At 47.7% G+C, this 15,000-nt stretch overlaps 1 protein-coding gene across 6 annotated transcripts in view; it reads right to left on the bottom strand.

Moving 5' to 3' along the window:
• Positions 1–15,000, bottom strand: part of LOC118121238 (phosphodiesterase 4D interacting protein) — a 70,746-nt gene that overhangs the window by 15,955 nt on the left and 39,791 nt on the right. For 2 of the 6 annotated variants that reach the window (XM_047343100.1, XM_047343099.1), the window contains exons 9-26: positions 14,628–14,663; positions 9,228–9,344; positions 8,977–9,096; positions 8,287–8,379; positions 7,948–8,157; positions 7,703–7,861; positions 7,452–7,550; positions 6,815–6,952; positions 6,532–6,711; positions 6,220–6,414; positions 5,884–6,138; positions 5,409–5,577; positions 3,033–3,133; positions 2,596–2,738; positions 2,071–2,344; positions 1,478–1,658; positions 1,284–1,400; positions 118–598 (exon numbers count right to left, since the gene is read on the bottom strand). In XM_047343100.1, the coding sequence (XP_047199056.1) occupies positions 118–598; positions 1,284–1,400; positions 1,478–1,658; positions 2,071–2,344; positions 2,596–2,738; positions 3,033–3,133; positions 5,409–5,577; positions 5,884–6,138; positions 6,220–6,414; positions 6,532–6,711; positions 6,815–6,952; positions 7,452–7,550; positions 7,703–7,861; positions 7,948–8,157; positions 8,287–8,379; positions 8,977–9,096; positions 9,228–9,344; positions 14,628–14,663 (3,068 nt within the window). Of the gene's footprint in view, positions 1–117; positions 599–1,283; positions 1,401–1,477; positions 1,659–2,070; positions 2,345–2,595; positions 2,739–3,032; positions 3,134–5,408; positions 5,578–5,883; positions 6,139–6,219; positions 6,415–6,531; positions 6,712–6,814; positions 6,953–7,451; positions 7,551–7,702; positions 7,862–7,947; positions 8,158–8,286; positions 8,380–8,976; positions 9,097–9,227; positions 9,345–10,485; positions 12,756–14,627; positions 14,664–15,000 lie in introns of those variants that run through there. The other 4 variants (XM_047343097.1, XM_047343096.1, XM_047343098.1 and 1 more) reach the window with 3 other exon arrangements.

Below are 15,000 nucleotides of genomic sequence, written 5' to 3'. Positions count from 1 at the left end.
CTGTATCATTGATGACTATGAAGTATTTGTTTTTAAATAAAAGTATGAATGATATTATGTCACAACTTTCTGAATGAATAAGAGCATAAAGAGAGAAGTGGTTTCTCTGCCTCTCACCCCGGCCACGTGGCAGATTTCCCGTCCAGCTCGATGGACTTCTTGCCTCCTTTCTTCAGCTGGTTCTCCAGAGCGTCCACTCTGGACTCCAGCTGCTGGAGGCCCTTGTCTGGGTGAGGGTGACGAGGTGAGGCCAGCGGACCCCCGTCGGACGACTGCCAGCCCTCGTCGTCCTCCGTGCCGCTCTGCGAGGGCGAGGCCTGGAAGCACCAGTTGACCTTGCGGGGTGTGGAGGGGGGGTCGTCTCCGGAGGTGGACAGGGAGCGGAGGCGGTGCTGGAGGCCGCGGATCACCGCCTGCGAGCGGGACAGCTGCGAGCGAAGGTCCTCCACCAGACGCTGGAGAGACGACGCCTCGTCGGAGCCGGAGATCTGGGTGGTGGTTTTGGTGAAGGTGGAGCTGCTGCTGCTGGCGGTGGTGGTGGTGGGCCACCACTGGGAGCCACAGTCCAGAGACGTGCACATCTCCAGGTCATCGAACTCTGAGAGGGACACAAAGTAATCACAGGTAAATACAGTTATTCATTTGTTCATTCATTGATTTTCAGTGGTCAGGTCACAGAAGGTAAATCAGGCTGTTTCCTTGACCTGAGATGTTCATGTGAATTTTCCCAGTTGGAAATTCATTTTTCAGATTATTCCGACACCACAAACTGGAAAACAGTCTCGTTTGAGCTGCATCAGAAAAACCTTCTCTGATTTGACTTTGACTCAACGTCTTCCTGGTTTTCTACACTCACACATTCACTCTTCAGTGTCTCACACCAGTGAAACTCAACGTGGTGCAGATCCAAATAGTGAGTTTCACTGTTTCATAAGGAGACTGATGGTGGAGGATGAACTTGAGTTGTTGGAGGTGTGGTTTGCTGGCCTCTAGTGTTTCTAAGTCATTATTACAACTCTACCAGGATCCAGGAATCTCTTTCCTCTAGTTAAAGTGGATGTTCTCCAGACATTTGATCATGGATCTTGATAATAATCAGTTATATATAAAGAGGACTTATATCCATGTGTGTGACTGGGTGCAGCTCGATTGAATTTAAGGAGCAGTTGGTCCTCGTGGAGGTGAGAACTCTGCTGAGGGACATTCTAGGTTCAGTCTGAATTGTTCAGTGTCTTTGGACACAGTTCCTCGGAGGAAGGGGCTGCTCAGTGAGGGCTGAATACCTGGGCTGCTGGTGTCTTCCCTCTCGGCCTCGTTCTCGCTGCGGCCGCACGTCTCGTAGCCCAGATCCTGCAGGTCCACCTGGATCTGTTTACTGTCCTGCTGCACCGCCGTCTCCGCTGCAGAGACACAGGAGACATTTCTGTGACAGGTGTTTGTCCCTGAGATACAATCAGTGATCAGAAGGTGGACTCACTGAGCAGCTCCCTGAAGTCTTTGAGCTGCTCGGCCTGAGCCTGCACCGTGGCCTCAGACACCATCAGCCGCTCCCTCAGCTCTTTGCTCCTCTGCTGCAGGAGAACCGTCTGCTCCGTCCTCTCAGAGGCTGCAGCACCGCCCAGGTGCATGCTGGGACGCAGCTCGTCGGCCTGGACACACTGTTCACAAAGATGTGATGATGGGGACTTTTAGCTTTATTATATTTCTTCTTAGAAAAGATTTGTTTTGTCAACAGTTTATCACAAGATTCATAAATTCATGTATCAAGAAATAGATTTAAAGGAATGAAAAAAGGAAAATACACACATGTGCATCAGATACATGAACTTTACTCTGAATACAAGATGTTAACACTAAACCGAACCAAACAGTAACAAGATATATGACAATGATTATAATAAAGGATTGTTACACAAATTAATTAAATAACAAAAGAAAGAAAACTTCACTCTAGTCAGAAGCAGGAAGGAAGAATAAATATATGGATTATATATCAGAATCCATCACGCGTGTCCCTCACATGTTTAAATTCATGTCGTGAAGACGTCAGAGACACATCTTGTCTCTTACCTGAGAGCTGAGTTGGTGCGGAGGCTTTGATCTGGAGGCTCTGTCCGTCCTCGCCTCGTCCCTGGTCTGGACGTCGGTGTGAGACAGAGACAAGTCACTGTCCCAGGCTTCCCACGTCTCTGAGCCCTCCTCTTCCTCCTCCTCTTCCTCCTCCTCTCCGATGGTCACGTCCAGCTCCTCCTCCTCCTCCTCCTCCTCCTGGTGGTGTTGACCGTCCGCCTGCAGCCGATGGTTTAAATCCTGGTTCTGTGCCTGGAGGCTGAGCAGAGCTTTCCTTTAAAAGAGGAGGAGAGTTAAATTCAGTTAAATCCCATGAAAGCATCTAAACGTATTAATCTAGAATTAGAATATTTGAAATGAGACTCAAGGTTTATTGATACTAATATGAAATAAACAGAGGATAAAAGAATAAAACTGAAGATGCGCAATAATCAAGAGACATTTATAATAAACTGACCTTTGACCTTTAACTAATCGGGTGGTCCTGGAGTCTGAATCTAAAAAGTACATGTGTGTATGTCCTACCTCATCTGTGAGAGCGAGGAGAAGCCGCTCTTCTCCAGCTGAGCCTTGAGCTCCGTCAGCTCTCTCTCCACCGCCCTCTTCTGCTCCACCAGCTGTTTGACCTCCACCAGGCCCTGACCCTCCTTCACCGGACCTGCACACAGCTGTTCAGACAGGAAACACACTGTAAATGAAGAGGGACGCCATGACGCCGCCCTAAAGTGAGGCCGAACCATAGGGATCCCCCTGGTGGCTGGATTAGGTCATAAACCCTGCTTCCTCCATGTTAGCAGATGGGACGTGGACCAAAGTCAGGGTCAAGGGTCAAGTCAAGCACACGTTCAATTTATTTTTTGTCATTTTAGTAAGTTCTTGTTCAAGTGTTTGTGTTTCTGATAAGTTTGTATCAGTAAATTGATGATCTACAAACAGACCTGGTCACGGACTGTGCTTCGTACCTTGGTGCTCAGCGACTGGAGCCTCAGTTCAGCCTCCTCTTCATCAACGCTCTCCGTTTCCTCGCTGTTCACATCATCGTCTTCATCGTCTGAACTCGGGTCTACAAAATTTAGAAATAAAAAGTAAGAATTCTTCTTTCATTCAGTTCATTTTGGTTTTACTTTTCTACTGAGAACAAATATTGTGATGTCGGTTCACTCCACAACTTGAGCTTTAGATTGTTTGAGTTTGTGAAGAAACATCTTGTTCTCCATGAATCAAGTGAAGAAGACGTTTGATGTTTGTTCAGTTTCTTTCCTCTAGTGTGTTCTAAAGGTTTTTAATCTGAGCTCCTCTCCTGCACAGAAAACACCTCGTCAGCCTTTGGGCTGATTCTCTCGTGAGGGGACCAGGAGCAGCTGAGCAGACGAGACACCAGACGTGTTATTATTCAATCACACGTCTGACGTCGGGTCTACACGCCCGACAAAGTGTTTCTGAACACTAGAGAATATAAACCTTTAAACACTAATTAACAATTATCAACCTGAGCAGATTATGTTTCTGTTAAATAAAAGCTCATCTGTTTTCAATCTTTAATATGAAGCTTAAACTTGACTCATGACTGAGACTTAATTAAAAAAATGCTTCATGGACAAAATGCCTCCATCAAGATGAGAAACTGGTTTCACCAGAAGAGGATTATGGGTAATCCCTGTGTTTGTCTCTGTGAAATCTGTTATATTATTGTTCAGATTATTTCTTGTGTATGTTTAGTTTTAGGCAATAAACTAATCAACTATTTAATCTGAATACAAACAAGGGAATTCAATGTTTCTCCATTATTATTATTATGTTACTGCCAATGTGGGAAAATCATGAGGAAAATATGACACATTAAATGTTAAATAAGTCTAAAGTGAGTTTTGGAAACTGGAACCAGAACAAAGACAAACCTTGTGTGTCTGTGAGCATCATAACTGGGCTGTTGTGTGCTTTGGTGCAACTTGAGCTTTAAACGTGTGATTATTCATTGTTCATGAAGTGTGAGGTGAAAGAAATGAAGAATATTAATGAAGTTATTTCAACTAAAAACCTCCTTCAGGTCATAAAAGATGATGATTCCAGTTCAGTTTGTTTCTCATGTCAGTGAAACGTGCAGAACGATTTCACTGCTTCATTAAAACATTTATACTTTCTGCTCCAGTGTGAAACTCATTTAATCACATTCATTCATTTCAACCACAGAAGCAAAGAAACATTTAAAACGTTTGAAAGTTTCTTCATGAACGACAACTGAAAACATCTTGATATAATATAATAATATGCAAATATTTTCATATCATTATACACTAATATTGTCATAATCATTAATAACGAGTATAAATTATTAATGTAATGTTAAGTAAAACAACGCATGTGCAGAACTCGATTAGCATTTTACAGCTTTATGAAAAAGGCTTGTTAATGCTGCTGATCATGCAAAAACACACAGACACACACACAAACACAGACACACACACAAACACAGACACAGACAAACACACACACACACACAAACAAAATATATAATGACATTAACTGATGCCTTCATACAAATTCACAATATTTACACTGAAACAAAGCTTCAAATAATATATAATAATTTAATAAGTTCTAAGTTGTTCATAGATATAAAATAATTTGTTCTAAAATGAATTAAAATATGTTTCGTTTACAAAAAAACAAACAAAAAACTAATATTCAGACTTTTAGCCTTTAGTGGTTAAATCAGTGAAACTAATAAGATCTGTGATGAATATTGATAAATTAAAATGTCTCTTTTTTGTGTGTCCTTTATACTTTAAGACTTTTTTAGAAGATGTTTTTGTTGATGCTTGTGTATTGAACATCCAGATGTTTGTGTAGAAACCTAGAACCACCTCTCTACAGTTTAATGTTGACAAGTCACAACTTTACTGAAGCGATTCTCAGAGGCACAAACGAAAAGGCTGAGAATCTTCTGATAAAATAATAATTTCACAGTTTTGTTTTCTGTGTATTTCTGTGACATTTCATGCTTCTGATGATGTTGGAGACAGAAACAAACAAATCTCCTCCAGCTCATACAAATCCATCTCATTCATGAAACTGACTTTTCCTTCACGGTGTTAAGAAGCGTGACTGACACACACTGAGGAGAGTTTCATGTTAGAAGCCAAACGTCACTCCTGCTCCATCTCCATCCTTTTCACCATGGTTACCATTAAACATGTTCAGTGTTAGTGGGAAATCAAAGAGCGCCACCGCCACCACAGCGAGTCACTCCATGCAGACCACCGCCACCATAGTCCCCGCCTCCAGCTGCTGGGGGAGCTGCCGTTACAAATACTGTCCCATGCTTCTCTGATGCCCACCTCCAAACTCAGGCTGCCTGCCGTTGGGCCGCTCACGGCCCAGGAGGAGGGCGCCGCCGACTGCGACGCCGTCCCGCTGGACCAGGCTCTCCCTCAGCTCCTGGACCTCCTGCGTCAGTCGCTCGACCAGCTGGAGGTCTGAAGGGTCCACCATCTGCCTCTGGAAGTCCTGTAACACACACACACATGCAAGACATGCAGTGAAGAGCTGGGATGGAATCAAACCTGCGGCCTCAGAACACGAGGAGCTCTCTCAAACACGTGAGCTATCGGGGACAACGTGGTTTTTATCTTTCTTTTTTATACGTTGAGAAAGATAAACCGAAGATAAACAGTTTTCAAACCCACAGGATTGTGTTAATCCAGCAGTTCCCTGGCTGGTTTGTAAAATGAAACATCAGCAGGAAGTTTAACAGACAAAGTTCTGCTGAAGTGTGTGAGTGTTGTTGTGTGAGTGATCCTCGCTCTCACTGACCCTGATGAGCTCCTCCTTCACAAGCAGCGTCCTGCTGAGGGCGTCCAGCCTCGCAGTCTGACTCCTGCTCAGCTCCTGGTTCTCCTTCTCCCTCCTCAGCGCCAGACGCAGCTCCTCCTGCGCCGCCTGCAGCTCCAGGGCCGAGTCTGATCCGGAGTCGGACCTCCACCCGGTTCCTGAGCTCAGCTGTCTGCGGAGCTCCTGGAGTCTGGACGTCTGCTCGGTCATCACGTCACCGAGCTGCCGCGCAGAGTCCTGGAGGGAGAGCGGCGTCACTTATACGTGTATAAAGGTTATATTAATATCTGTGTTTGACTTTAAGCTCCTCTGCTCTACCTGGATGTACTGGTCCCTGCAGCCGATGGATGTGAGCAGACCCTGGACCTGGTCCTGGTGCTCCTGGGCCTGATGGGTCCGATCGGCCAGCACTTCCTGGAAGAGGCGGTCTTTGAGCTGGAGGCGGACTTTCAGCTCCTCCAGAACGTCGCTGGGAGCTGAATGGACCTGAGCCAGCAGGGAGCAGCGCAGATCCTGACGGGCGAAGAAGAAGAAGAAGAAGAAGAAGAAGAAGAAGAAGAAGAGGAAACGTGAATCCTTGAGGGACAATCAGGTTATAACTGATATCTACGTCGTGGCTCCTCTGTGTACCTGCGCCTCCTGCGTACGAGCGAGCAGCGCCGCCTGCAGCTGCCCGATGATGGCGTCTCGCTCCCTCAGGGACCAACTCTGCATCTCCTCGCTCTCCTGCCGCTGCTGCTGAACGTTCCGCCAGGCGTTACACACCTGCTCCAGCTCCACGGCTTTACCACGCAGCAGCAGCTCCAGGCTCTGACACACACACACACACAGACACACAACAGATTAGATGAGGGTGTGTTTTTGTGTTTGTGTTTCTGTGAGTGTGTGAGTTTGTGTGTGTGTGCGTGCTCACAGTGATGGTCTCCTCGTTGTTGTCCAGGACGCAGCGTTGTCTCTCCAGGTCTCTCTCCTTCTCTCTGAGCAGCAGTCGAAGACGTCGAGTCTCCTCCTCTTTCTCCTCCACGCAGTGAAACTTCTCGTCCACCGCTCGCTGCACAATAAAAATACTTATTGTCACTGAATCTGACAATTTTGGTTTGAACGACCCAAGAAGATTTATTAAAATAAAGCCTCGTCTCTTAGTTGTTTTATGTTATATTGTTCTTAATGTCTGATTCTTTCAGGCACCACTTAGATTCTTATTTAGTTTGTTTAGATGATGTTAATATTCATATTCAGCTTCTACTTTGACATCAAATGTTCATCAATAAGAAACGTTCCAGGAGCCGGAGGCAAAGATTAAATAAGACGACATAAACAGATAAATGTTGCTTTGTGATGTTGGGTCATTGGTTTTTTATCACCAGTTAAAAACATGCAGGAGGTAAATCTCTCTCTTTTCCATCGCTCCTTTAATGTAACACAGTGGTTTACTGGTTGAATTAATGTTCATAATTGAAAGTATTTCTGTACGACACACGACTCAGGCCTGAATCTAGAGCAGCCAGACGCTCTCTGAAGATTCACAGAGCGACGGCTGACGTCTTTACCTCCAGAGCTCGGTCTCGTTCTCTGACTCGCTGCCGGAGCTTGTGAAGCTGAGAGTCTCTCTTCTCGTTGGGATGGTCGTCCAGCAGCTCGCAGTATTCCTGACGACAGGAAACAGAAGTGTCAGTGAAACATGAAACACCTGAAAAGATCCTTTGACAGGTTTGTTTCTACTGCTTCTGTTTCTACGTCGTCCTGTGCGAGTGAGGAGTTGTGTTGTTGTGCACGGTGTGTTGGTTTGTGTGTGTCTGACCTCCAGCAGCTGATCTTTGGTCTGAAGCGACGTGGTCAGCTGTCTGATGGTCTTCTCCCTCTCCTCCTTCTCCCTCTCCCTCTCTTGCTCGCCCTCTCTCAGCTGCTCCTCTCTCTCCTGCAGGGCCGATCGAGCCTGGTCCAGAACCGACTGCAGCTCCTGCACGTCGCACACCAACAACACAACATCAGGCCAGAGCCCACAACCTGGAGCATCTTCTTCATCATCTTTTCAGTCCCTCTCACCTGGTTGTGTTGCTCAGTCTCCCTCCTGTGCTGCAGCGCCCCCTGCAGGTCTTTCTCCAGCCTCTGCAGGGCTCGGGTCAGGTCCTCCTGCGTTCTGGCCGCCTGCAGCTGCGCTCGCTCGCCGGCCTGAAACTCCAGCTGAGCCTGGAAGAGCGAGGCCTGAAGAGACAGAACCTCCCCCTGACCTCGAACGCTCTCCACCCCCGACGCCTGCAGGAGAACCCAGAGAGGAAGAGGAGGGGACAGAGAAGGACATAAATAAATATGTTTTAATAAGTAAGTTCATATTATATATAATGAGCTTCTGAGAGATGATGGTTTCAGACCGAGAGGACGAACCTGCAGCTGCTGCAGCTGTTGGTGGTTGGTGAGTTCTTTGAGAGAACACAGCATCTTCTTCTGCTCCTCAATCACCTGGTACAGGTCTGCAGCCTGCACACACACAGACACACACACACACACACACACACACACACACACAGACACACACAAAGAAACACAAAATATCAACACTGTTCCTACATGAAACTCTTCATCTTCACTTTTGACACTTGATTTCTGTCAGTCTTCAATTCCCTGTTATTCCACCATCTCAGTTTCCTCCTTGTTCTCTACCTCCCTCCCTCCCTCTCTCTCCTCCTCCCTCTCTCTCCTCTCTCTCCTCTTTTCTCTCTCTCTCTCTCTCTCTCTCTCTCTCTCTCTCTCTCTCTCCTCTCTCCTCTCTCTCTCTCTCTCTCCCTCTCTCCTCTCTCTCTCCCTCTCTCTCTCTCTCTCTCTCTCTCTCTCCTCCCTCCTTCTCCCTCCCTCCTCCCTCCCTCTCTCTCTCCTCCTCCCTCTCTCTCCTCCCTCCCTCTCTCTCTCCTCCCTCTCTCCTCCCTCTCTCTCTCTCCCTCCCTCCTCTCCCTCTCTCTCTCCCTCCCTCCCTCCCTCTCTCTCTCTCCTCCTCTCTCTCTCTCTCCTCCTCCCTCCCTCTCTCCCTCCCTCCCTCTCTCTCTCTCCTCCTCCCCCTCTCTCCCTCCCTCTCTCTACCTCTGCCTCCTTGGAGCTGAAGTTGTCACTGATGTTCTGGATGTTTCTCTCCTGCTGCTGAGCTTCCTCTCGAGTCGACCGCAGCTCCAGCTCCATCTCACCGAGACGCAGTTGCAGCTTCTACACACAAACAAACACACACACACACACACACACACACACACACACACACACACACACACACTAGCATCAGTACACACTGAATATAAAACACTACCCTGTGGTGGAAATGTCCCGCTCTGTGTTTGTACCTGGTTCCGGGCCTCGCCCTCTCGGACCTGGTCCTGGACCTTCTGCAGCTCGCCCACACACTGACCTGCGGCGCTCTCGTAGTGACTCAGCTGATCCTGCTGCTCATCGATCAGCCGCTGGAAACACAGGAGGAATCAAAGATATTCAAACTTGAAGAGATTCCTGAGCTTTTCTTTATAGATTAATTATCTATATTCTTTAGAGAACAATATCCTGAAATGAAAGTTAGTTGTTGTGTCTTTATTTAGTTGAACAGGCAAAGCTGTTTACTAACTACCGAACAGATGGATCAGTGGTTTACACACATTGTGTCTTCGTGTTTGTGCAGATGATTGAATGAGAGTTGAAAGACACGTCAGCTCGCTGCTGAACGACTTCCTGAGGAAGCGGCTGTTGCCACGGGAGCATGTTGTTGACTTCCTTGTTTTTCTTTTTAGAGAATCGTGCACTGACCTGATGCGTCTCTGGGACTTTGACAAGTGCACTGAACCATCAGAGCTTATTGTGGTTTTAATTATTCTAGAATACATTTTTCTGTCCACACTTGAACTCGTGACTCAGACCTTTGGGTTAGAAGTTCTGGAGTGAAGTCACCAGAGAAACTTCAGGTTTAAACACAGTGTAACTTTCCTCATTCACACCAGTGAGAGCTCTATTGTGCAGCTATATTTCTTCATAATGGACCAACACAGCTGAATCTAATGGACACACACAGACGTCCAGTCTCTGTTTACACTGAAGCACATTCAGTCCCATCATTAACATAACAAAAGAGGTTTATGAAGCCGGATCAGCCCGAGCAGAGCCTTCACACGGACCCACTGCTGCTGTGGCACTGTGGAGACAGTTCCCATGCCAACGCCAGTGTTGCTAGGACACAGAGGAGGAAGGGCATTCATGCCAACCCCCCCGCCCCCTCCCCCGAGACGGTAATCAAGGCTCTGAGTGTGTTCAGCTCCGTCAGCAGCGAGGAGGATGAAGAGGATGAGTAAGAATCCAGAGAGATTTGCATCATTGTGATCCGACTCTGCTGTGAAACCACTGGAAGCTTGTGATCCGTGACATTAATTCAGTGTCAAAACGCAGAATCTGCAGATTGTTGGGACGGAAATTTTGATTTGTAAAATATACAAACCCGAATCCCCCTTTTAAAGAAGTTACAATTTTGAATTTGAAGTTAAAATCTTAGCTGCAGAGGCAGGAACTCCTACAAAAACACTTCCCACAATGCAACACATTTCATTAGCAGCTGACTACCTGCTGAAAGCGGAACGGCCTGCACTGAACGTAATCATCCAACCACTGCTCCTCCATCTCCGCCAGCTCCGCCTGCAGGTCCTGCTCCGGACACGAGGTCACGACCTCTGGTATTGGTTGGTGGGGGTAGAGGTCACTGTCACCCGCCCCCCTGCTGGGGGACCTCAGTGAGATGGACGGATGCAGCGAGAGGCTCTTTTCCAGTTTGGCTTTGACGAGGACTGGGAGCTTGCTGCCCCGTTGAGGCTTCACGGGCCGGTACTCCCAGCCCCTCAGGAGGCACAGCATCATCTCCAGCCCGGAGAGGGAGCTCTCACTCAGGGGGTTGTCCCATGGAGTGTCCCTTCTGGCTGGAGCGTCCTCTGGATCTCTCTCCAGCTCCATGTCTTCCCTCCCTTTGTGATTTGGAAGAGGGCAGCTCACGTCCACGGCCGTGTCCAGAGATTCCACAGAGGACGCTGGACTGGCACTCGTCTGGTCAAACACGGTCTTATCAGAGTTCAACGCAGCTGAAGGAGACTCTAGCACCAGGGTCATGGATGCAGACTCTTCAGAGGATCTCATGGGGTCCTCGACTCCTTCAGCGCCGGTTGAGTAGCGGGTCGATGGCCCACAGGATGTGCTCCTTCGCCCGAGCCTGCGAGGCACCTTACACACCGCCTCATAGTCCGAATCTGCTACACGGAGCCCCGCACAACCCCTGCATCTCCTCGGCTTCTGGCCAGGGAGGGCGTCTCCTGCTGGGCAGTGGTGGACATGGTGGGGTTGGTCTGGGGCGGGGTCCCCCTTATCCGCCCATGACTCATAGACGGAGAACGTCAGATCGTCCTGAATCATATCCGAGTATCTCACGTCCTGGAGGACTGATAGATCCACCACAGGGACGTCTTCAGACCCCGCCTCTGTACCAACTACCCCCCCACCGGACCCTGCCGGGGCCACGCTCCCATCGTCTGTGTTGTTCTTCCGGTACAAGCCTCCGATGCAGTGCCGCAGCCGATCTTTCTCCAGCAGCAGCTTGTGGAGGCGCTCCAGGGACAGCGCCTCCACCCGGGCGATCACCGTGTCGAAGCGGTACATGCGGTCCAGCATGAAGGCGCACTTGGAGCAGGCGAACTCCCCACGGCCGTCCCGGGTCAGCTCGCGGCCCACGGCGTGGGACAGCAGCACCTGCAGGTTGAGTTTGGCGGCCGGGTGGAAAATCCAGCGGCGTTGGTTGCCACAGAGCTCGCGGGCGCAGATACGACACGACTCCTTCATCTTCACGACGTCCAGCATCACAACACGTGACAGTGACCAGGGGTGATTTTAAAGTCGGCTGGACCCGAGAGTTTGTCGTAGGTCACTCCTTCTCTGGGAGGTAAAACCTGTTGTCTCTAAAATAACATCGTTAGAGACAAATAGACCATAAGGGTGGGCGTGTCCTCGAGCTCTCAGTCAGGCTCCACCCCCCCGCCCCTCCAAATATGGTTACTTCTGGTTTCAGAAAACCAAGATGGCGCTGGACTCGATGGCCAACTGAGGCTTCAGATCAGTGAATCGTCACCTGTGTTTTAAATTAGCGGCGGATGATCGATGCTCCGGCTACGATCTCAGAGTTTAATCTTCAATCTGACGTCAAATCAGATCAGTTGAATGTTTCCGATATTTAAAAAACGTAGATGAATCAGATGAAGAGTATTTTCTGCGCAGAGATTTAAAAGCAGAGTTCAGGATGAGAGATGATGAGAGCCTGGCTCAGTGGCTGATGCAGATGATGAAGAGGAGGCTGCAGATGATGAAGAGGAGGCTCCATCAGTCCGGATGTATCTTCCTCTGGATCCAGATGATTTCCTCACACGTGATTCCAGATGTGACAGAATCCTCTCGTCTCACTTCCTCATGTGTCCTCGAGCTTTTGTTTTCTAAAACGTGACAGCATCTCTCTCCTCCTCCTCTTCCTCTTCCTCCTCGTTGCGACCCGACACGAACACGGAACGAACCGAGCCTCTTCTCCTCCTCCTCCCGCTCCTCCCGCTCCTCTCGCTCCTGCCGGTCCCTGGATGTCCCTCCGGTGCACCGGGCTGTCACCGGGCTGTCTCCGGGGCTGTGTCCGGCTCTCGGGGCCTCGGAGGCGGATTCAGCAGCGGAGAGGCGACGTCGACACCCACCGAAGATCCTGTGTGCGCGAGGCGATGTCTCACTCCGCTGCTTTAACCCGATCACTGCCCACATACAGATCGTCTAATGTTTGAATTATTTAAAGTGATAATAAAGCGAATTAACTGTCTAATAATAAACCTTCAAATATAATAAAAAATAAGATTTTCTATTAATTGTCTATTTTTGACCGAACAAAAATAACAATAACCTGTAAATAAAATCTGAATAAACGCATGAATAATGCTCCAATAATAATATTAATCTGTAAGTGTCTTAAATTTTTTGTTGGTTTTAAGTTATATTTAAAAATCTATACTGGGACGGTGCCAGGGGCGGGGCCAGAGGCTGAAATCTGATTGGTCCCTGAAGTCCCCCTGACCTGTCAGTCCTATTTACTGCAAATAAACGTACGAACAACAATGAATTTTTATGTCCTACGTTTTTTAGAATAAAACAATGTGCTTGAACAAGGAACAATTTTCAAAACATATGAAATGATGTGTCTTTGTTCTGCAGAGCTAAACAATGAAAGACTATTTCCAGGGATATTACTTTCACTTTCTTTAACATCGTGAGATAGAAAGTTCAACATTTCCCTTGAGTTCTCAGAGAACAATCTATGGATCTTGATTAAAAAACAATCAGACATACGCAGATCACTGATGAGTCTCTGATTCGGTGCAGATCCAAAGAACAATCTGGATCTGGTGCATTTATGTGATGTGGTTTAATGAGGGGCCTGTTTAATGACTTCCATTTTGTGTAACTCTGCAGGATGTGAACTGAAAACAACAGTTTGCCATCAGGTTCATTGAAGTTTAGTCCGTGGTGAATGAGTTCATGTGATTGTGAGGGGCGCCCGGCCTCATGCAGCCTTCACATGTCACACAGAGCGAGGGGGGGGGGGCTGCTGTTTCCCCTGGAATCAGTGTCACTGAATCACATGACGCCGTCATGGAGCTGCAGGACCGTGGCCTTAAAGAGCTGCCGTCATTTCCACTGCTCACTTTTCCCACAGACTCACAGATACATGATTCTTCATCCGTCTTTTAGTTTCCACGGCAGCCTGCATGTGTTGTTGATACAAACGCTCTCACGTGTGATTTGTATTCCTCTGTGTGTGTGTGTGTGTGTGTGTGTGTGTGTGTGTGTGTGTGTGTGTGTGTGTGTGTGTGTGTGTGTGTGTGTGTGTGTGTGTGTGTGTGCGTGTCCTCACTGACTCTCTCATCTGGCCCTGGCTCTGACCGTGTCTACATTTGTCACCCTACAAGCCTCTGGAGACACGACACCAAAACACTGATCGGCTGGAACGAGGCACGCAATCAAAAATCTATTAATCCTAATCAGAGATGAGTGCCAAACACTGCGGACTGACTGCACCGCTGTTTATTTTCCTCAGAGTGGCAGAGAAACCAACGAGTGCTGGTGGGGAACTGATGTGGGCGCAGACAGAAGAGGTGTCTCCAACAGTTTGGATTCCAGACGTCTCACTCGGTGCTTTGCCAAGCTGCAGGAACCAGAGTGTGAGTCGAGCAGCGAGCAGAGAGTGAGCTGATTAGAGTTATAACTGGTGTCAGTGAGGTGTGTGTGTGTGTGTGTGTGTGTGTGTGTGTGTGTGTGTGTGTGTGTGTGTGTGTGTGTGTGTGTGAAAACACACACAGCTGATAAAACATTAAATGCATCCACCTGGTAGTTTTTTAAATAATTTTCTATTCTTTGAATAAAATTAAACAGAAATAAAATCCACTCAGGCATAAAAATATAAATATAAAAATAATAAGTTAGAAAAGATTGTGTGCAGTGGAGACCAGTAAACACTAGGTGGAGCCACCTCCCTGCTGTGAACTCAGAGGATGTTTGTTGACAGAGTTTTATATAAACACAAGAACATCAGTGAGTAAATCAATGTGTTGTTGTGTTAAAAGTAACACACACACACACACACACACACACACACACACACACACACACACACACACACACACATGAATCTTTCTTACCTGCATCTGTGTGTGAACGTCACCATCGTCCAGACTCTGTGGAGAGAAAGTTCATCTGTGTTACATATAAATTTGAAATAAGAAACTTAAAGATCCTATAGGACTGAAACTGAAAAAACACCCTCCTCCTTCCTCCCCCTCCTCACCCTCATCACCCTGTTGCCACCAGATCAAATCCCTCCCAGGTTTATTTTTTGTTCATAGGTTCCATGTCAAACCCACATTAATACAGATCAGCAGCTGTATCAGGTAACGAGTGCAGAGTTTATTAAAACCAAGTCCGAGTCCTCGGCTCTTCTCCTGATCTCTCACCACACAGGGACGTTCTCGCTCAGTAATGTGCACGTGTTTACTTGTCACTGCTCTGCCAGAG

The sequence above is a fragment of the Hippoglossus stenolepis genome, chromosome 14, assembly GCF_022539355.2.
Source record: "Hippoglossus stenolepis isolate QCI-W04-F060 chromosome 14, HSTE1.2, whole genome shotgun sequence".
NCBI classification, from domain to species: domain Eukaryota; kingdom Metazoa; phylum Chordata; class Actinopteri; order Pleuronectiformes; family Pleuronectidae; genus Hippoglossus; species Hippoglossus stenolepis.
This window is presented reverse-complemented; position numbering and strand designations above follow the sequence as displayed.